Source organism: Protopterus annectens, chromosome 7.part0 (genome assembly GCF_019279795.1).
Source record: "Protopterus annectens isolate FY-2018-M chromosome 7.part0, PAN1.0, whole genome shotgun sequence".
In the NCBI taxonomy this organism is placed as follows: domain Eukaryota; kingdom Metazoa; phylum Chordata; order Ceratodontiformes; family Protopteridae; genus Protopterus; species Protopterus annectens.
The window spans coordinates 961921858-961942913 of NC_056739.1; the positions used below are offsets into that span (position 1 = coordinate 961921858).

The following is a 21056-nucleotide window of genomic DNA, read 5'->3' on the forward strand; positions in this document are numbered from 1 at the left end:
TTTTTTTTCCTAGAGAAAAAAATCGCTGATCCAAAACACATACACACAACACAAGCACACCAAACAAACAGAAATCCACACACATACACCTAAAATCTGAAACCTTACCCTACACTAAACTATGCACACACCACTAACTACCCACTTACCTTAACCCAAACCCTAACCCTAAGGTCCGTCACTATCGCACACTCACCTCACCCGCTCCCTAACCCTAACTCACTTAAATCCGCCCTAACCCTCATGTCCACGCAATCGCACACATACCTAATCCGAGCCCTAACCCTAACTCACCTAAATCACCCTAACACTCACATCAACACAATCGCACACTTACCTGAATCCGACCGGTAACTTTCCACCATAACACTGAAAATACCGAAGCAACAGAAACGGACAACCGAATTCTTTCCTTAGGAAAAAATTAGAGTTTCTGCTGCTTCGATATTTTTCAGTCTCGCGAAAATAAGTTCGATCAATCAGCGTTCACTCATCTAATATAGACCCAAAAACCCAACATATTAGTATACATTTTCTCAATACTAAGTAAAAATTTTGTATCATCATTTCTAAAGCTGTAATTCTTTGAGAAGATGGAAGCCAGGAGCTGGTAATTAAAGAGTGTACTGGAAATTGGTGGACACAGTGTACATTCTAAAAGGTAAAGAGCTGACCTAATGAATTAATTGAGGAGGATAATGCAGTACAATTGTTAGGTTGCTTGATGTGGCTGCTGAGTATTGTAGCAAGTTTGTTGGGTATTCTGCAGAATCAGGAGCGCATTTTTTTTTTGGATGAGCACCTCATTTATAAAATGGAAATGGCTGTGGTCAGACATATGTCAGTAGCCTCATTTTACTTACTTAAAGCAAGGTTGTGTTAAAAATTGTGATACATGTGTACACAATACAGCATAATGTTCTGATACATGAACTCAGTGGAATACTGGGACCCAAAATCCATCAGACCCACCTTGCATACGGTGTGGCCGTACAGCAAGTTACAGGATATTCTGCAATTACATCTGAAAATAAACAAGGCATTCCTAATTATAAGAAATAAATCAGATACAGAAATGGAAATATAATGTGGTGTAAACATTCTGAATATTTTCTATATGACTGTAGTACAACTTAAATCATTACAAGGAAGAGCATATAATTTAAGCTCACTGCCCAGTCCTAGTTCTGGTCATGTTGTTCTACCCACTGGCATTTTTGTTAATAATGTATCCAGTGAAGTGGAAAATTCTTACTTAATTGTATTCATTTTTGTCATATATGTCATTTCATCACCCCTACACTATTCCTGTAATGATTATGTAGAATTTAGAACTTCCATTTGTACGATGACCAAAAAACATACAGTTACAATATCACAGCACTGCAGTTAATGTAAAACCCAGCGGTTGTAAGTACATTCCTCAAACCCCATAACATATTTAAATTCCCTTGTGTACTTTAATAACGGAGAGGGCTCATTCTCATGACTGGCACTGGGCTGGAGAGGAGGCTGGTGGGATGGATGTTAAGGGGGCATAAAATGGGTGTGTTGACACCAAACTCCCTTACTACAACTATGGTGAATATAAATTTAAGGACATATAAAAAACTAGCCAAAAATTAAACTGTGCAACACTGAAAACAGCAAATGCAAAACATCTTAATGACTTGTTTTCCCCCCCTAATATAGAGCATTATCTCACTGTGGCTTAGTCGTTGCATCAACTAACAATTAAAAAATCTGTCACCTTTATCATGCCCTCCATTTTATCAGTCTGTCTTGAAAGTATGTGCCATATATGAGCCCTTGAATACTGCAATGTCATTAATGACAGAAAACACAAACATAACAAGCAATTCCAAAGGCAGACAAAGTAGAAGCTCCAAGTTAAATTTACTGAACAGGCTTTGTCCATCAACACAATGACAATATTTGTGTTCAAAGGCAAGTCTTTTGTGTTAATGGAAAATACTTACCCTCAATGTATTGGCTGGCGTGAGTGATTGAAAGTGCATTTTCTCAGCTGGCTCTGAGTTATAACAGCATTTACTCTTTGCATAGCTTATCAGGGCTTCACGTGCACAATCTTCACTGATAGATGGAACACTGGAAAAGGAAACATTTGGCTTAGAAACTCAACAAAACAACTACCACACACTGAAAAGTGTTAGGAAATAATTTGTGTTTAGCAAATGTCTTACTTTTGACCTATCATTGTATTTTGTGTTCACTTCACAAATAATGGTTATTTATAGGGGTTGCATGTCCAGAAGAAAAATTATATGTAAACACAGTCCATGAACATGATACAGCACAGCTTACATATCAAGCTAATGCTAATGAATCACAGGTCATAGCTAATGCAAGATAATGTAAGGCAATAATGAAGCTGAAACAACCATGTAAATCTAAGCTTAACACTGTATGTTACAGAAATCACAACGAATAATGTTACCTCATCTGTTGCAGGCAGTAGCAACCAATAGATTTATATTTGGTGGGGTAAACAGTAGCTAGGCCAGAAAAGGTTATAAGGAGACGACAGGTATGCTGGACAGGTACATAGTGTACATGGGAAGTCCAGTTAAATGTAAGCTATGGTAGGCAGGGGATCTGTGTTAATCTGAAGGTCTCCAAAATGGATAAAGGAATAATCACCCCCCAAAATAAAATATATATATCTGCTACATATTTTTGTATATATCACATGTGTGCTATCGGATGTGTTTCTTCTGTTCATGCCTATGCATGTTTTTGGAAACTTTTTATATTTCGCAAACCCTCTTTGAGCAGTTTAAAAATTGTAATCACATACTACGTTTCTAATATTTTATGCTTTAATATGGAAACATGGAGTATGTCTCCCCAGGCCTCTGCTGAAAAGGCTTTTTTCCCAGTCAAAGTATCCCAGTCAACAAATGGAAATAAATATAAACACACACGTGTTCATACACGCACGCATGCGCACACACACACACACACACACACACACACACACACACACACACACACACACACACACACACACACCTTACACATGCATATATATTGTCACAGAGATTGAAAAATATATAAGCTCCAAGAAATATATTTGTTGCTCAAGAATGTCTGTTTTAAAACTCCATTGAGTTCTGTGGTGAATAAAATACAAAAATCAGTAAAACATACATGTACTTGCATTACAGTAATGTTACAGTAATGCAATATAACTAAAGAATGTACAGAACAATAGGTACAGAATAGAACAGCTAAGCTACAAAAGGCAGGCATTATAGTTAATAATGAGCATGGAGAAAATGCATTCAAATTACAAGAGTGAAGATAAAAAAAGGTAGTATTGTTTTGGTGAACGTACCAGACATGCTGCTGCATTATTCTGTTTTGGATAAGTAGCCAAAAAAACAATTCCAATGTGTTTTGGTTATGGCTTGTTTAGCACATTCCTATGTTCCAGAGGGGAAGTTAAGACCACAAACCTAGTAAAATGCAAAGATTTCTGTAATATGTCAAGGTGTTAAGGCTGTTGATTGATTTTTTGTTATAATTACAGAATTTGTGGTGGGTTATGGTTGTGCATGGTAGCAGCATTTTCAAATACATTACTATAGTCATTATAGTGATACGGGTGAGGGTGGATGTCTGTACATGACAGCATCTTCTTGAAACACATTATGCTCACACATCCTAAAGACCCAATATGACTAAAAACCTCAGCTTTGACCGGCTAAGAACTTGCTGTATTCAACTGGACGTATAAGAGAATTTAAGTACCATTATCTGCACTTTTTTTCCAAAAAAAATACAGTATTTAAATTGATTTTAACTGTGTGTTGCAGGAATATTAACTGAACTGGAAGTTAGTCAGTGTTTGCTGAATTTTGTTATTTGCTAGTAATTACAGGTGTGGGGGTAGCCACATTCTTTGATTTCCTGTTCTTGCCTATTTAAGTGGTACAGTGTGAAATATTTTCTGCTTAAAAACCTCAGCTTTGGCCTGCTAAGAACTTGCTGTATTCAACTGGACATATAAGAGAATTTAAGTACCTTTATCTGCACTTTTTTTCCAAAAAAATACAGTATTTAAATTGATTTTAACTGTGTGTTGCAGGAATATTAACTGAACTGGAAGTTTTGACTCTGCTCTTCAGTTAGTCCCACCCACTCTCCCTGTTTTTGTTTAGGTGTTAATCTTAGTGGCCTTGAAACTGCCTGCCCTTCTTGTAAATTTGTGTTTGGATACTCCTTCTGAGCCCATCTCATTTGCTCACTCAACTGAGTGCAGTGATCATATTCTGATTTCAGACACTCCTACTGTGTACAAAGAGAGCATCTGGGAAACAGAAAAAAAAATTAAGCTTGTTTCCTGCCTTTCCTGTTAAGTGGTATAGACTATTTGTAGGCTTCTGAGCCCCCAAGCCCTTCTGTGTTGGAGGGAAGCCTTCTAGCTTAGTTTTTTTTCCTTATAACTAGCCAGTTTTCTAGTTTCAGCACTCAAATCTGTTTCTTTGATCTCAGCACTTGTTCAGAAAAAAAAAAATTTCATCTGCTTTTACTGTACTTGTGTTTCTACCTACTTTATTTTACTTTTGCATCATCTTAAAAGTACTCAATTGTATTTATTACTGCTTGGTGTAACTCATTCTAAGCCTTTTGGTTTAAACACTTGGGCTTCGGACAAGTTGTTTTGCAATGAGTGGGTCTGTGGTCTGCACTGTAGTGGCAGAACAGTTAGCTTACATCCTTCTAGGTTGGAAACTGCTGACTGAGGGCTCAGTGTCTGTTATTCTAAAAGTGTATTAATTCTGGTTTAAGCACTTGGGCTTTCAGGCCAGTTATTTTACATTAAGAGGGTTCATGGTCTGCACTCTTGTGGGAGGAGAGGCTGGACTCTGCCCTTCTGAGCTGGGAATTTCTGGTTAAAGGCTTATAGTGCATGCATATCTGAACTGCTTCTTACTGAAGTTGGTTCGCCTTGTTTGCTGTGGCATAGACTGGATTCGGGCCTGCTGGATCTAGCTTTGTTTGTGTAACTTGAGCACTAATCCAGGCATTCTCTAAAGTATTCAATTGTATTTATTACTGCTTGGTAGTAACTTGATTAAAGTGTAGCTATCATTCTAAGTCTTTTGGATTAAGCACTTGGGCTTCAGACCAGTTGTTTTACATTAGGAAGGTTTGTGGCATGCACTGTGGTGGCAGGACAGGTAGCTTTCATCCTTCTAAGTTGGGAACTGCTGATTGAGAGCCCAGTGTCTGTTATTCTTAAAGTGTATTAGTTCTGGTTTAAGCACTTGGGCTTCAGGACAGTTATTTTACATTAAGAAGGTTCGTGGTCTGCACTCTTGTGGGAGAAGAGGCTGGACTCTGCCCTTCTGAGCTGGGAATTTCTGGTTAAAGGTTTATAGTGCCTGAATATTTGAACTGTATCTTACTGAAATTGGTACACATTGTTTGCTGTAACATATACTAGATCCAGGCCTGCTGAATCTAGCTTTGTTTATATGCTTGTTGCTTGTTATTTCCCTGGTACACTAATTCCACCTAATACGCGGCTTCTCAGAGCTTCTGTGGATCACTAGTGATATCTGCATTGCTTACTGTACTTATTTCCTTGTTTCACTTGAAAGAAGGTTACTGTTTGTCGTTTTTGCATTTAAGTTACCTGTAACACATTGCACTTAAGTTACCTGGCACTTGCACGCTAAAGCAATTATATAAGTCAGCACTAAAAATTAAAAGCACTACACCCTCACTCCCCACTGGCCCTTGTTTTCAATTATTAAGGAATTCCCAATATTATTCTAGCATGTCCAAAGGTCAGTTGTCAATCTCCTCTCCGGTCCAGCTGGTGAATCTGGGAATCTTGAGGCAATGTTACAACTGCCTCATGTACACAGACAACCCTCTCCTCCTCCCAACAAATTCCAACACATGTGAGAGATGCAACCATATAGCCAAACTGGAGGCTAAGCTCTCTCAACTCAGTACTGGCATAACCAGTCAGGAGGAGAAGGATACCACACTCACTACAATTTCAGTCTCACATAGACCTACCACGACAGCAAACCAAACACATAATCACACAAAAACATACTCAGAGGCTCTAAATAAAGATCTGCCTAAGCAGCAGAGACCTCCAAAGCAGACACCCAAGCAACTGCTACCCCAAAACAAAACACGTGCAACACATATCTCACAAAGCCAGTGTGCCGAACAGTCACAGCCCTTAAGACTAAACAACACACCTGATACACTTGTAATAGGTGACTCTATCGTCAGGCACACTGATGTCCCGCTCACCAGGCTGAACAAGGAGAGGGTCACGGTGAGCAGCCTGCCGGCCGCTAGGATCTGCCACATAACACAAGCATGCGGGTCACTCCAAGGCAAGTACAAATATGACTCAGTCATTGTCCATGCTGGTGTGAATGACCTGAGATGTACCTCCCTGAACTACATGAAAAGAGACATAAAGGAGCTCTCTGAGCATGTAGTCCAGGCCGGTATGACCCTGACCTTGAGTAGCATCTTACCCTTACCAAGAATGATGCCACAATATGAAGACAAGATGATCAATTTCAACAATTGGCTTAAGTACTGGTGTCACTCAAAGTGGATCCAATGCCTGTCAGCTTGGGATGATATGCTCGACAAGCCATGATGCTTCGCTAGGGACGGCTTGCACCTGTCACCCCTGGCTTTCGGATATTGGCAAAGGCTCTTGCTACCCCCATAGTGCTTTTTTTAGGCAAGGCTCAAAAGACAAACCCACCTCCATAGGTATCACAAGGGATAAGAAACTAAGAGTAATGCTACTCAACGCCAGAAGTCTAAACCTCAAGATGCACTCACTCGAAACTCTCCTTAGGATGGAGAACATCGATATCTGTGCATTAACAGAAACCTGGTTCAGGGCTCCCGAGAGCACCCCAGCACTACCAGGTTATACCTCATACCATGCTTTTCGGCCCCAAAACTTGGACCAAACCACAAAAGGAGGGGGAGTATCAATATTCAAAGATACCCACACCTCCAGGTTGGTGGCAAAGCACGAAGCATCAGAGACGATCCATGTGCAACTAACAGTGGGTAAAACTGCCTTCCAGTTTATAGCCTGGTACAGACCACCCTCCCAATCCCAGGAACCCCACTCGGCCTTCCTGAGAACATTGGAAAATATGAAGGTCTCTCCAAACACCATTATATTGGGCGACTTCAACTACCCAAACATAGACTGGGAGCATTACTCTAGCTCCAGCACCCTAGCCCAAAGGTTCCTAGAATTTATAAACTCAAATGCTATGGAACAACTTGTTACCACTCCCACAAGAGGGGAAAACATACTGGACCTGCTCATCACCAACATGGGGACTCTATGCTCCAGACTAGAAGTGTATCCCTCACTGGTAAGATCAGACCATAAACTAATCTCAATGGATATTCACATCCCGACCCCACCCCCTGACCAGAAAACCACAGTGAAAAACTTCTCTAAAGCAAATTTCACACTCCTCAAAACCGAGGTGGAATCCTTCAAAGCCCCCGGGCCTGTGGAAAATACGGCCCAGACCGTACAATCCTTTATAAACACATTCTATGAACACCTTCAGGAATGCATGGATCATGCGATCCCAAATAAAACCAAGACCCAATCCCCGAAAGGCAGACATCCTGTCTGGTGGACCCCAACCATAAACAAACTATACAACAGAAGGAGGAAGCTACTAAATGATAGAACAAAATCCCAAAAAGGGAAGGCATCACTGATCAGTATTAGCAAAAAACTACGGACACTCATAAAATTGTCTAAGGCCAGCTTCGAGAGAAAAATTGCACAGGACACTAAGGATAATCACAAGGCTTTCTTTAGTTATGTTAGGAACCTGGGTGGTAATTCCCAGATATGCTCAGAATTAGTCCAAAATGACAAAAAATACACTGAACCCACAGACATTGCCAACATTCTAGCTGACAGGTTCAGTGCAAACTCCCCACCAAAAGGGAAGATATCTATCCCAGCAGAGTGCTACCCCCCTGACATCTCAGATGCTCAGCTAAGAGCCGCCCTCTCCAAAGCAAAAAACACAGCATCAATGGGACCAGACGGTGTCCCGGGCTGCATCCTACATGAACTCCAAGAAGAGCTAAACCTAAACATAAAACTACTGTTCAATCTCAACCTTACTACAGGATATGTGCCCAAAGAGTGGTGTACAGCATCAGTGGTCCCTCTCCATAAAGGTGGTGCCTCAACGGATCCTGGAAACTATCGCCCCATAAGCCTGACTAGTTTGGTCTGCAAAGTTATGGAAAGGATCATCATGGACCTCATAAATAAAGATATTGGGGACCTACAGACACTGGATCCTACCCAGTTTGGCTTTGTTAAGGGCAGATCCTGCCTCTTAAACCTGGTTGATTTCTTTGAAACAGTCACCAAGGCCATTGGCGAGGGGAAGGTGGTCCACACAGCCTACCTGGACCTCGCAAAAGCCTTCGATACAATACCCCACTCGGGCATTATAGATAAGCTCACCAGCTTAAATATAAACCCCTATGTCACTAGATGGATTGCAAACTGGCTCAAGGACAGAACCCACATGGTTAGAATTGCTGGAGCCATGTCAGACTCTAAACCAGTTACAAGTGGTGTCCCACAAGGCTCAGTCCTGGGACCTCTCTTGTTTGGTATATATTTCTCGGAGGTACAGGCCAACACGGAAGGACTGTGGCTGGCCAAGTTCGCAGATGACTGCAAACTGGGCGCCATAATCGACTCTCCAGCCAACACAAGCATCCTCCAAAAGGGCCTCATAGAAACAGACAACTGGTGCCAGAGCCATGGCCTCAAGCTAAATGCCAAAAAGTGTAAAGCCATCCCCTTTGGCAAAAACAAAGTGCCCACAAATTAACACATAGGTGATAATCCATTAAGTACAGAAGAAGTAATTAGGGACCTGGGGACCCAAGTTGATAGCAATCTCTCATTTGACAACCACGTGGCCAAAGTGGTTAGAAAAACATTTTATATAGCCCACCTAATCATGAAGGGATTCACATCTAGATCAGGGGAGGTCATCGTGCCTCTTTACTCATCCCTCATCAGGCCCATAATTGAGTACAATGCCCCTTTTGGGATGTACCTTACCAGACACCTGCAGCAACTGGAAAGACCCCAAAAGTACCTCACCAAGAAGATCAAAGAGCTCAAACAGATTCCATAAGCTGCCCGGTTAAAGAAACTCCAGCTCTACTCAGTGGCATACGCCTGTTCAGAGGTGATCTCTGCCTGACGTATAAAGCCATGTCCAACCCGGAATTAATGGACATGCTGCACCTCAGAAAATCCAAATCCCATTGAGCTACGCGCTCGAGAGACTTGAACCTCAGCACTGAAATAAATAGGACATGCTGGAGGGACAGATTCATAACCAAGAGGCTCCCTTCACTCTGGAATAAAATCCCAGTCCAGGTTAGGCAGAGTCCCTCATTGACTCTCTTCAAGAGGAATCTTGATGAGTGGATGGGAGATTGTAGGTTTACCCCGGGTATCACTTCTGTGTCACTGTTAGACAGAGGCACAGTATAATAACCTCGAAAAAGGGCATAGCAAAATAAATTTAAAATGGGTGGCGAAAGCCAAACACATTCTGGCTAGGCTTATAAATGCCCTAGGGCAGATAGCCTAGTATGAACCTATGAACCTATGTATACAGATGTTGTTCCCAATAGAAGGCATGTAGGTTTGACACAGTGAAGTCATGGAGGACTATGCAACAGGTGGTAGACGAAGGGCCATAATCTTGGTGTGCAGCAAACCAAAACATTTCTGTAGCCCAAACGACTTATTTAATGTGGTTGATCACTTTCTGCACAGAATATTATCCAAACAGCCAAGAATTCCAATGCTACTGCAACATAAAGGTTCAATATTAGATCCTAGGATCACAGTAAGGTATTGAACTGCCCAAAATGATAAGTGAAGAAGAAATGCAATGTATTGCTACTTTAAAAGGTGACAACTGCAATGCAATGTTGCTTGAATTTTGATTTAAGACGGTAAAGGAACTGTTTACTGGTTTGATAAACGTCAGTGGATGGTGAGGCAATTTAAAAAAACACTTATTTTGAGATGCATGCAGTTTACTTCAGCTTCTTTTTCATCTTTCGGTTTTAGCACCCCATCTCAATAACAGAAAAATCCAGCATCTCACTCAAGTTGTGTACTCATTCAACAGTGTCATAGCAAGCATTTAATGTTCACTGAACAAGGAGATCAGGGCAAGATTCTACAAGATGCTGCCATAGTTGTGAATCTCTCATCCTCAGAAAAGATACCCTGCAACCTCTTAGCACAAAAAATTTAGACAAAGACAAAAATAATGGTGGAGATTAAGTTCAAAAAACAGGGACAGATTTTAAATATTGTTCTTTTAAACTTAGAATGTTGATAGAATAAAAGGCTTTGTGTTATTATGCATTTTCAGAAGGCTATGAAGTCTGAAACTCAAATGTCTGTCATTATTCATTGACTTCACTTCTCAGTGATTTGCCAGAAAACCACAAGTTTTATACTGAACAGACCAAAAATATGAGGCAAAAATCTGAACATTCTGTGAAAATCTGGACAGTTGACAGGTATGTCAGAGAATTATTATTTTTTCGGTAGTATAATCTCCTAGGAAAGCCCTTAAAATAAGGACAACAATGCAAAAGAATGGAAAAAGTAAAGGGACTAAAAGTGTGTGCCTACAGGATGCAAGTTCTCTTTGGGGTGGTAATGGATACTGGGGCCTTGAAACAAATGGAACTGGACAGTATGGACAAATTAAACAGGTTTAAATGCTATGTAAAAGACTAAGGCAGTCTAACAAGATGAAAGGGACACTGCTCAATGTTCCCTAAAAATAGTACGTAAGCTAGAACAGGATAGTATGTACGCTACAACAGATGCTGTCACATACAAGATGAAATATGGACAAGCAGCAGAAGAAACTAACAACAGAACAAATGACTATTCAACTTCATGAATCTGGTTTAAGAAATCTGTATCAGTTTGAAGCCACAAGGAACATTCTCAGTTCATTCAACCTACACACTAAGGGATCACAGACTGGGACAAAATAAGCCAAGACACAAGCTAACCACATAATGGAGTATGTCCTTTGAAATGAAGAAGGAGGGGAAAAACAATAAATATGAATAGAAAACATGTGCGTCTTGTATGACTATTGAGGTCTTTAGGGCAGCTGGCTTATAATAAAGTCAGATAAGTAATACAATGACAGAAAACAAAGACAGAAAACTAGAATTATCTAAATTTTAGCAAGCAAAAAAAAAAAGGAAAATGTTGAAGACTGGAGGAATTCGAGTGTATGCAGCCAATACCTTTTCACTGGCTAAAGACTGTCACAGAAAGGGGTTAAAATCGCTGATGCAATACCCCGCATATTTTAAGGTACTTTTCCTCAATGGAATGAAAAATACTTACATGAATCAACAGCAGAAACAAAAATGAGCCAATAAACCTCAAACAGTGAAGAGATATCAGGTGCGCAACAAATGTTAGAAGAAGTGGTGGATCCACTAGGAAGAAGTCTGTTGAAGCACTGAGAGAAAGGCTTAAAAAACCTACTCCCACTACAGGGACCAAGACAGCATTGTTTTTTATTGCAAATATGCATTCAAATGCTTCAAACAAATAAGCTAACAGAAGGTACTGAAGACAAAAACAATGTGAATAGACTGTTCAAAAGAAAAATTAATCTTTAAAACTCTGGAACTGGATTGCGAGTAACACCTTTGAAGAGTTCTACAGCAGCAGAGAGACAAAAGAGAGACTTTGGAGTGATTTAAGTATAATTTTTCTGCATTTTCTTGCTGCCTTTAGCTAATTCCGCCTAAAACGCCGATTTTCTAGAGTTTCTGTGATTTAAAAAGCGTGTTTCAGCTACATATTGTACTTATTTTACTGCCTGCACTTTAACAAAGTCATTTTTGTGTTTAAACTACCTGTTTAACTGTTGTATGCTACACACTCAAGTGTGATAGCCATTTATGTGCATTTGAAGTGTTTTTTTGATTGCATCTGCTTTACTTTCTGAAAAAAAAAAAAAAAAAAAAAAAAAATATATATATATATATATATATATATATATATATACTTGTTTTCCCACTTTTCTAAGCTAGTATAGTCCAGTTTTCAGGTTAGTGCTGAATTCAGGGCTGTGTTACAAGTTTCTGTGATATAACTTACTTGGATAAAAGGAAGTTTCTCTGTTCATTGTGAGAGAGGGAGCTTTGAGCAGCCTAACTGTCCCTGGAGGAGTGGTTTCAGCCCAGAAATTAGTAGTTTATTGGCCATTTGGGGCTAATTTCTATCTCTTTCATTTCCCTGCTATAAAACCCGCATTTGCGCGGTTTTGAGTGCCGGGCAGCGCCAGTTAGCTACGGTATAACTATTCCTAGCTCCACAAAGTCTACTCTTCAATTTTTCCCTTGGAACTAGACAAACTTTCAACTTAAGCACTCAAACCATTCACTTCTCATCCCGGCACTTGCTCAAAACTCATAGCAAGAACTAATAAATCTTAGCACTAGACCCCCCCCCCCATACTGTAGAGAAGGACAAAGCTCTTTATTCGACCTTACCAGCCATATGTAAAACAATTCACTGTACCTATCCAGGCATGTTCAAAGGGCAGTTTCAAATGTACTCCCCAGTCCAACTGGTGAATCTGGGCATTTTGAGGCAATGTTACAATTGCCTCATGTACACAGACAACCCTCTCCTCCTTCCACCAAACACTAATACATGTGAGAGATGCAATTATACAGCCAAACTGGAGGCTAAGTTCTCTCAACCCAAGACTGGACCAGTCAGTCAAGAGGAGAAGGGAATTACTTGCATCACACCACCAGTCTCACATAGACCTATGAAACCAACACCGGCAAAAAAAACACATAAATACATGAAAACATAATTGGAGGCTCTAAATAAAAATCTGCAAAAGCAACAGAGACCTCCAAAGCAGACATCCAAGCAACCTCCACCCCCCAACACAAACCATGAAACACATATTTCACAAAACCAGTGTGCCATGCAATCACAGCTCTTAAGGCAAAATAATATACCCAACACACTAGTAATAGGTGACTCTATAGTCAGGCACACTGACGTCCCACTCACCTGGCTGATCAAGGAGAAGGTTACTGTTAGTTGCCTGTCGGGTGCCAGGATCCCCCACATAACACAAACACTCAGGTCACTCCAGAACAAGTACAAATATGACTCTGTTATTGTCCATGTTGGTGTGAATGACCTGAGCCGTACCTCTCTTAACTACATGAAAAGAAACATGGAGGAGCTCTCTGATCACATACCCCAAGCCAGTATGACCCTGACCCTGAGTAGCATCCTGCCCTCACCAAGAATGATACCACAGTATAGAAAAAAAATGATCAATTTCAAAAATTGGCTAAGCTTCTGGTGTCATTCAAAGGGGATCCAGTGTCTGTCAGCCTGGGATGACATGCTCGACAAGCCATGCTGCTTCGCTAGAGACGGCTTGCACCTGTCACCCTTAGGCTTTTGAATACTGGCCAAGGCTCTTGCTACCCCCATAATGCCTTTTTAGGCAAGGCTAAAAAGACAAACCCACCACCAATAGCGCAAGTAACAAAAAACTGAGAGTAATGCTACTCAATACCAGAAGTCTAAACCTCAAAATTCACGCACTCGAGGCACTCCTCAGTATGGAGAAAATTGATATATGTTCAGTAACAGAAACCTGGTTTAAGGCTCCAGAGAGCACCCCAGCACTACCAGGCTACAACTCATACCATACATGTCGGCCACAAAACCCGGACCGAAATACAAAAGGCGGGGGGGGGGGGGGGAGTATCCATATTCATCAAGGATACCTACACCACCAGGTTAGTGGCACAGCACGCTACTTCAGAGATCATCCACGTGCAACTAACAATGGGCAAAACTGCTATTCAAATTATAGCTTGCTACAGATCACCCACCATGTCCCAGGACTCCCACTCCGCATTCCTGAAAACACAGGGAAACATAAAGGTCCTACCAAACATCCTGATATTGGGTGATTTCAATTACCCAAACATTAACTGGGAGAACTACTCAAGTACAAACTCCCTTGCCCAACATTTCCTAGAATTTATAAACTCAAACTCCCGGGATCAACTGGTCAACACCCCCACCAGAGGTGACAACATATTGGACTTGGTCATCACCAACATGGGAGACCATTGTTCCACACTGGACATCAACCCCTCGTTGGTTAGATCTGACCATAAACTAATCACTCTGGATAGCCACATTCCACCACCACCCCCAGTCAAAGAAACCACCGTGAAAAACTTTTCAAAAGCAAACTTCACGTTACTTAAGACCGACATGGGAAGTTTCAAAGCCCCCATGCTAAAGGATAACGCTATCCAAGCTGCAAAATCCTTTACTAATGCACTCTACGGGCACCTAGAAGAATGCATGGATCATGCTATCCCAAACAAAACCAAGACTCACTCCTCCAAGAAAAGGAAACCAGTCTGGTGGACCTCTGCCATAAGCAATCTATACAATAAAAGGAGGAAACTATTACAGAAAAGAGTAAAATCCCAAGAAGGAAAGACATCTCTGATCAGTATCAGCAAGAAACTACTTTCCCTCATAAAATCATCCAAGGCTATCTTCGAAAGAAAAATTGCCATGGACTCCAAAGATAACCACAAGGCATTCTTTAGCTATGTCAAGAATCTAAGTGGCAATTCTCAGATCTGTTCGAAGTTAGTGGAGAATGGCACAAAATACACTGAACCAACCGATATAGCCAACATCCTGGCAGACAGGTTCAGTGCAAACTTCACCCCCCCCTCACCCTCAAAAGGGCCCATAACTATACCAGAAGATGTAGTGCCCCTGAAATCACAGACACTTAGGTTAAAACAGCCCCCTCCAAAGCCAAAAACACAGCATCAATGGGACTGGACGGTGTCCCAGGCTGCATCCTACACAAGTTCAAAGATGAACTAACCCTCCACCTAAACACACTGCTTAAACTCAGCCTCTTCACAGGTTATGTGGCCACAGAGTGGCGCACAGCAATGGTTATTCTGCTCCACAAAGGTGGAGCCACAACGGATCCTGGGAACTATCGCCCTATAAGCCTGACTAGCTTGGTCTGCAAAGCTATGTGGATCTCATTAACAGAGACATTGGGAACCTCCAAACACTGGACCCTACCCAGTTCGGCTTTGTTAAGGGCAGATCATGCCTCCTAAACCTGGTGGACTTCTTTGAGACAGTTACCAAGGCTATAGATGAGGGAAAGGTGGTCCACACAGCCTACTTAGACCTCGCAAAGGCATTCAACACCATTCCCCACTCAGGTATTATAGACAAGCTCACCAGCCTGAACATAAACCCCTACATCAAGAGATGGGTTGCCAACTGGCTCATGGACAGAACCCACATGGTAAGAGTTGAGGGAGCTAGGTCTGACTCTAAACCGGTTACAAGTGGCATTCTCCAGGGCTCAGTCCTAGGACCCCTCCTGTTCGGCATATACTTCTCAGAGGTACAGGCAAGCACAGGAGGACTATGGCTGACCAAGTTCGCAGACGACTGCAAACTAGGGGCTACAACTGACTCTCCGGCTGACACAGGCATCCTCCAAAAGGGTCTCACTGAGACAGATACCTGGTTTCAAAACCATGGCCTCAAGCTAAATGCCAAAAAGTGCATAGTCATCCCCTTTGGAAAAAACAAAGTACCCACAAACTATCACATAGGTGGTAGCCCCCTAAATATGGAAGACGTAATATGGGATCTGGGGACCCAAGTAGATAGCAACCTCTCCTTTGATAATCACATTGCCAAAGTGGTTAGAAAATCCTTCTATGTGGCCCTCCTAATCACAAAAGGGTTTGCATCTAGATCAAAAGAGGTCATTGGGTCCCTCTACGCATCACTCATCAGACCCATCATAGAGTACAATGCCCCATTTGGGATGTACCTTACAAGACACCTGCAACAACTGGAAAGACCATAGAAGTACCTCACCAAGAGCATCACTGGCCTCAAGCAGATGCCCTATGCAGCTCGACTGAAGAAACACCAGCTGTACTTGGTTGCATACCACCTACTCAAAGGTGATCTCTGTCTGACATACAAGGCCATGTCCAACCCAGAATTGATGGACATGCTCCACCTAAAGAAAACCATATCCCCTCGAGCCACACGCTTCAGGGATCTAAACCTCACCACAACAATAAATAGGATGCGTTGGAGGGATAGATTCCTGTCCCAGAGACTTCCCATGATCTGGAACAAGATTCCAATCTACATTAGGCAGAGCTCCTCACTAACCCTCTTCAAGAGAAACCTTGATGAGTGGATGGGAAACAGAGTTTACCCCAGGGATCACTTCAATGGCTCTGCTGGACAGAGGCACAGGGAACTAATCTAAGGGGGTGGCGAAAGCCAACACATTCAGGCTAGGCTTATTAATGCCTTCGGGCAGATAGCCTAGTACCTACCTATGAACCTAAGATTAAGGTACTGTGTTTTGCTTCTGTAAGTTTTACAGGCTTGTAGTTCTAGTTTCAGTTTGTTATGTGTTCTAAAACATTCTTGCTCAGAATTGAGTCTAGTGCTGTACTTTATAAGCTGTGTACTCTGCAGAAATAAGGAATGTAGAGTGGTAGCACTCTTAACCTGAATGAAAATCAGACTCACAGGGTATGACAGCATGCCACATCTTATCTGGGGAGTGAGACAGTCTGTGATGTACAGCACCAGCAAACAGCAAATGCTACAATTGCTTGGCTATGGCTTGAATATATCAATAATGTTACATTGCATATAGTTTTATTATTGTTGACATTTGTTGACCGGAAAAGTGCACTGGGCTTGAGACCCATTTTCCGTGGAGGCCCGGGGAGAAAAGCTCCAAGTTACATGAAAATCATTACATGAATTTGTAAGAAACAAAATTATAATGATAAAGCAAGTGAAATAATACAGAAAACTATCTAAACAACAAATATGTTGTAAAAAAGCACAATACAGTAACAATGGAACATTAACATGTGGAAAATTATACAGTTAGAAATATTTAACAATACAGCTCAATTTTTTTTTGGGGGGGGGTAGTAGGAAAAGGGAACAACAGAATTAGAGAGTTAAACTTAAAGGTAAGACAGATCTAGTTAGAATCTTATAGCTAGGTAGTATGAATAAGTAGATTATAGGTGGCAAAAATTTAATGGTAGTATCAAAAGTAGAAAGTGACAGAGAAGAGAAAATGTGTTAAGATGGTTGTATTGATGTGTGGACTATGATACTAAAGATAAGGGATAACTCGTATGGTGTAACAGCATAACATATACAAAAGTATATTTGCTACGTGAAACAGTTTTGCTAGATTAAGAAGGCTGTGGATATGTGTTGTATGTGCAGCTGGGGTTATCAGTGAGATGTTGTTTTAGTTTTCTTTTATAGGAGATTATGTTGTCTAATTCTGTAACTGATGATGGGAGGGTATTCCACAGCTTAGTTATGGAATGAGAACAGAGGCAGCTACCTGCTCTTTTACTAGGTTTTGATACTTTATGTAGGTGTTTGTTGTTAGAGCATAGATTTTTGGATGGGATGTAAAGTTCAATGATATTTTTCAGGGAAGGGCAACACTCGGGTTTATAACTAAGTTTATGGGCAATGGCAAGTTGTGTGTAATGTAGGTAATGTCCAAATTCTAGCCAGTTTAGTTCTTTAGTGGCCTGGCAATGGTGGGTGCGATTTGGTTGCGCTGATACGAATTTTACAGTCTTATAATAACAGGACTGTAGTTTGTGTTGCAAAGAGTTGTGGAGATTGGTGAAGATAGGAGACCCATATAGTAAGGTTGGAAGGAGAAGACTTTTTGAAAGTTTTACTTGGATGGTTTTGTCTAAGTATTATTTGTTTCTGTAAAGTTTGCCTAATTTGAAGTGAGTCTTTTTTATTGCATTATTAATATGCAAGTCAAAGCTAAGTTTGCTGTCAATTGTAATTCCTAGCAGTTTGGCCTGATTTACTAACTCTGTTGGGGTTTTGTTTATGAAGAATATAGTAAAGTCTGTGGGAACAGGTTTAGATGCAAACATGAGTGGTTTAGATTTATTAGGGTTAAGCCAGGGGTTCCCAAAGTGTGTGCCGCAGTGCCCCGGGGAGCCGCGGCTTCCTCACAGGGGCGCCGTGAACTAATAATCAATTCCACAAAGTGATTTCTCATTTAGTTTTTCACCATTCAAAAAAATCACAACATAAACTAATTAAGTCATGTATGATAATAGAGTATTGCACACAGCATCGCATCCTAAGTGATTTATAACAATCAATAAACTTATAATCATATAAAATTGAAAGAAATCACTCAGGCAAATGACGAAACCAAGACTGCCCCTTCAAAATGCGAATGATTCATTTAATTCAGTCAGTGCAGAATTAAAAATGTCTCTTGTAGAAACTGCTGTTTTTATCTGTTATACATAAACAAGACCACATTGTCGCCATCATATATCGTCAAGGGGGTCTGCTCATAGTTCACATAAAAGAATAATGGTTTTGTTTTAAATAAAAAAGAACATTTCAGCTATGCCTTGTATGAATCTTAAATAAAGTTTATTTTGTAGCTATGAAATCTGGGACATACATTCAACACAATCTATAATGGCATACGAAAGTGTAAAACTCCACCCTTAAAAAAAAAAATAAACCTCATAACACACAACAACCACAATTGAGAAAACTCATTATAAACCCGCCTTCATTGGTGACACAATGTCGAAAGAATGGACGAGTGCGGGAGAGTTTTAGGAATATTTCATTTACAGTAAAGTAATGTGGAACTTTTAGCAGAAAGGGTAAAACACTTAAGAAAAGGTATTGGTAGGGGAGTGGATTTTATTTGCCATATCAGGTGTGTCTTTAATGTTTATATGTATGTTCGTATTTTTATTATTATTTGAATTGATTTGAAAATAATCTACATAAAATACACAAGTATGAAGACTGGTGGCATTAATACCTTTCTAGAGATCTTAACATAAAAATAAGGGAGATTCTGCATATTTTAAATTTGGTTGTCTTGTGTCTTATTCAGAGACTGGAGTTTGAATATGTGGTAATTTGCAAAGTGCAACTCCTGACACTGCGAATAAATGTTGCCCACTTTCTTCATGGCATTTCTGTATGTGAGACTCTGTGTCTGGGACTTTTTACTGTACCTGTTATAGAAGCAGGTACTCTTTTTCAGCCTTGGGTTACGTCTTTCAGGAACTGTCTGAATAATCTGTTCCACACTCCCCGTCACGCAAGAGTTTAAGGCTGCTTATTAGTATGTAGAAATCAGACTAAATGGCGAGTATATGATATCACCAATAGTTCAGAAAAGAGGACCCACGTGTTATGCTTTTTTATTCATAAGCAAAAACTAATGACTTTTGGTTAGACAGATTTACATATACTTTTTTTTCAAAAGCAAAAATAAATGACTTTTTGTGAGGTAGACTTTTTGCAGTATCATTCATTGAAGTCTATTTATTTAATTTATTTATTTTATTTGCAGTTGGTTTACCAGGATAGTCCACTGGGCCAAGATGAACCCATTTTCAATGGAGTCCTGGGGAGAAAAGCTCTGGACATTTTAGGTTACAATAGGTTCTTTGACATGTTTAGACATTATAAAAAAATTTGAGTAGACAATACATATAATAAACAAACAATTACAATTAATTCAACAAGAGTTAAAACTTATATGAGAAGCAGATTAAACAGGATTTTACAATTAAAATAAGAAGTCATTACATATTAAGAGTCCTACACTTATAAGGTATAGTGTAGTATATTTTTGCAGATACTATAGTAATAATAATATAAGAGTTAGTAGAAAGTTAGAGTGAAATCAAGGGTATAAGTAGGAGAAAGGAAAGGAAAAGGAAATATCCAGTATTAGTTATGAGGGGTGGGAGCAAGAGCATTCCCACTGAGATAGAAGATGTGAGTGAAGAGAGTTTTTGAAAATAAAATGGTTAGCGGTGATACGGATAGATGGAGGTAGAGAGTTCCAGAGTCGAGCTAGGCCATGTGATAGAAGATTTTTGCCAGGGGGATGGGTTGGTTTATTCACTTCTAACAGATTTTGGTTGTCAGACCTTAATATTCTGTCAGGTATGTGCATTTTAAATACAGAAGACAGGGAGGGACAGAGGGAGAGGTTGAGAATAAGCTTATGTGCGAGGGATAGTTGAGTATAGGTGAGATGACTGGGTAGTTATAGCCATTTTAATTGTTGGAGAGAGGAACAGTGGTGGGTTGAGGACTTTTGGCTGGTAGCGAATTTTGCAATTTTGTTGTAGCAGGAGGAAAGTTGTGTTTTCAGGGAGGTTTGTAGATTAGTTAGAAGTGGAGCTCCGTAGAGAAGGGATGGAATTAGAAAGGAAGTAGAGAGAGTGATTTTTAGTGGCAGTTGTAAGACAGTGATTTTGTCAATAGAGCATCCCTAGTTTTTGATGTTTTTTTGATATTTATTTGTAGATGGGAGTTGAATTTGAGTTGGTTATCAATTTGGATTCCTAGCAATTTTGTCTCTGTCACCAGTTCTAGCTGAATATTATTTTGACTGTTGATAGAGAATGTCTTTGTATTAAAAGAGTTGACTTTAGTGGGGGTGAATATCATTAATTTGGTTTTAGAGGTGTTGAGTGCTAGGTGATTTGTTTTCATCCATTGTTCAGTGGTAGAAAAAGCATCCTGAGTTAGCATTAGGAGTGTTGGGATAGATGTGGCAGTGCAGATAATGGTAGAATCATCTGCATATTGGATGATGTTGGAAAGAGGGATCGCCTTGTGGAAATCATTTATGAATATGTTGAAGAGGAGTGGACCTAATATGGAGCCTTGGGGGACTCCAGTTGGGGTGTTAAGGAATGAGGAGGTTGCCTTTTTCCATTTTACTGCTTGATATCTGTTGGATAAGTAGCTGGAG

The 21056-nt window shown here is 40.3% G+C and overlaps 1 protein-coding gene across 4 annotated transcripts in view; it reads right to left on the reverse strand.

The window, feature by feature from the left end:
• The window catches only part of LOC122806803 (protein SSUH2 homolog), a 621468-nt gene that overhangs the window by 206075 nt on the left and 394337 nt on the right, over window positions 1-21056 (reverse strand). For all 4 annotated transcript variants that reach the window (XM_044077526.1, XM_044077524.1, XM_044077525.1 and 1 more), the window contains exon 5: window positions 1980-2109. In XM_044077526.1, coding sequence (XP_043933461.1) covers window positions 1980-2109 — 130 coding nt within the window. The remainder of the gene's footprint in view (window positions 1-1979; window positions 2110-21056) is intronic.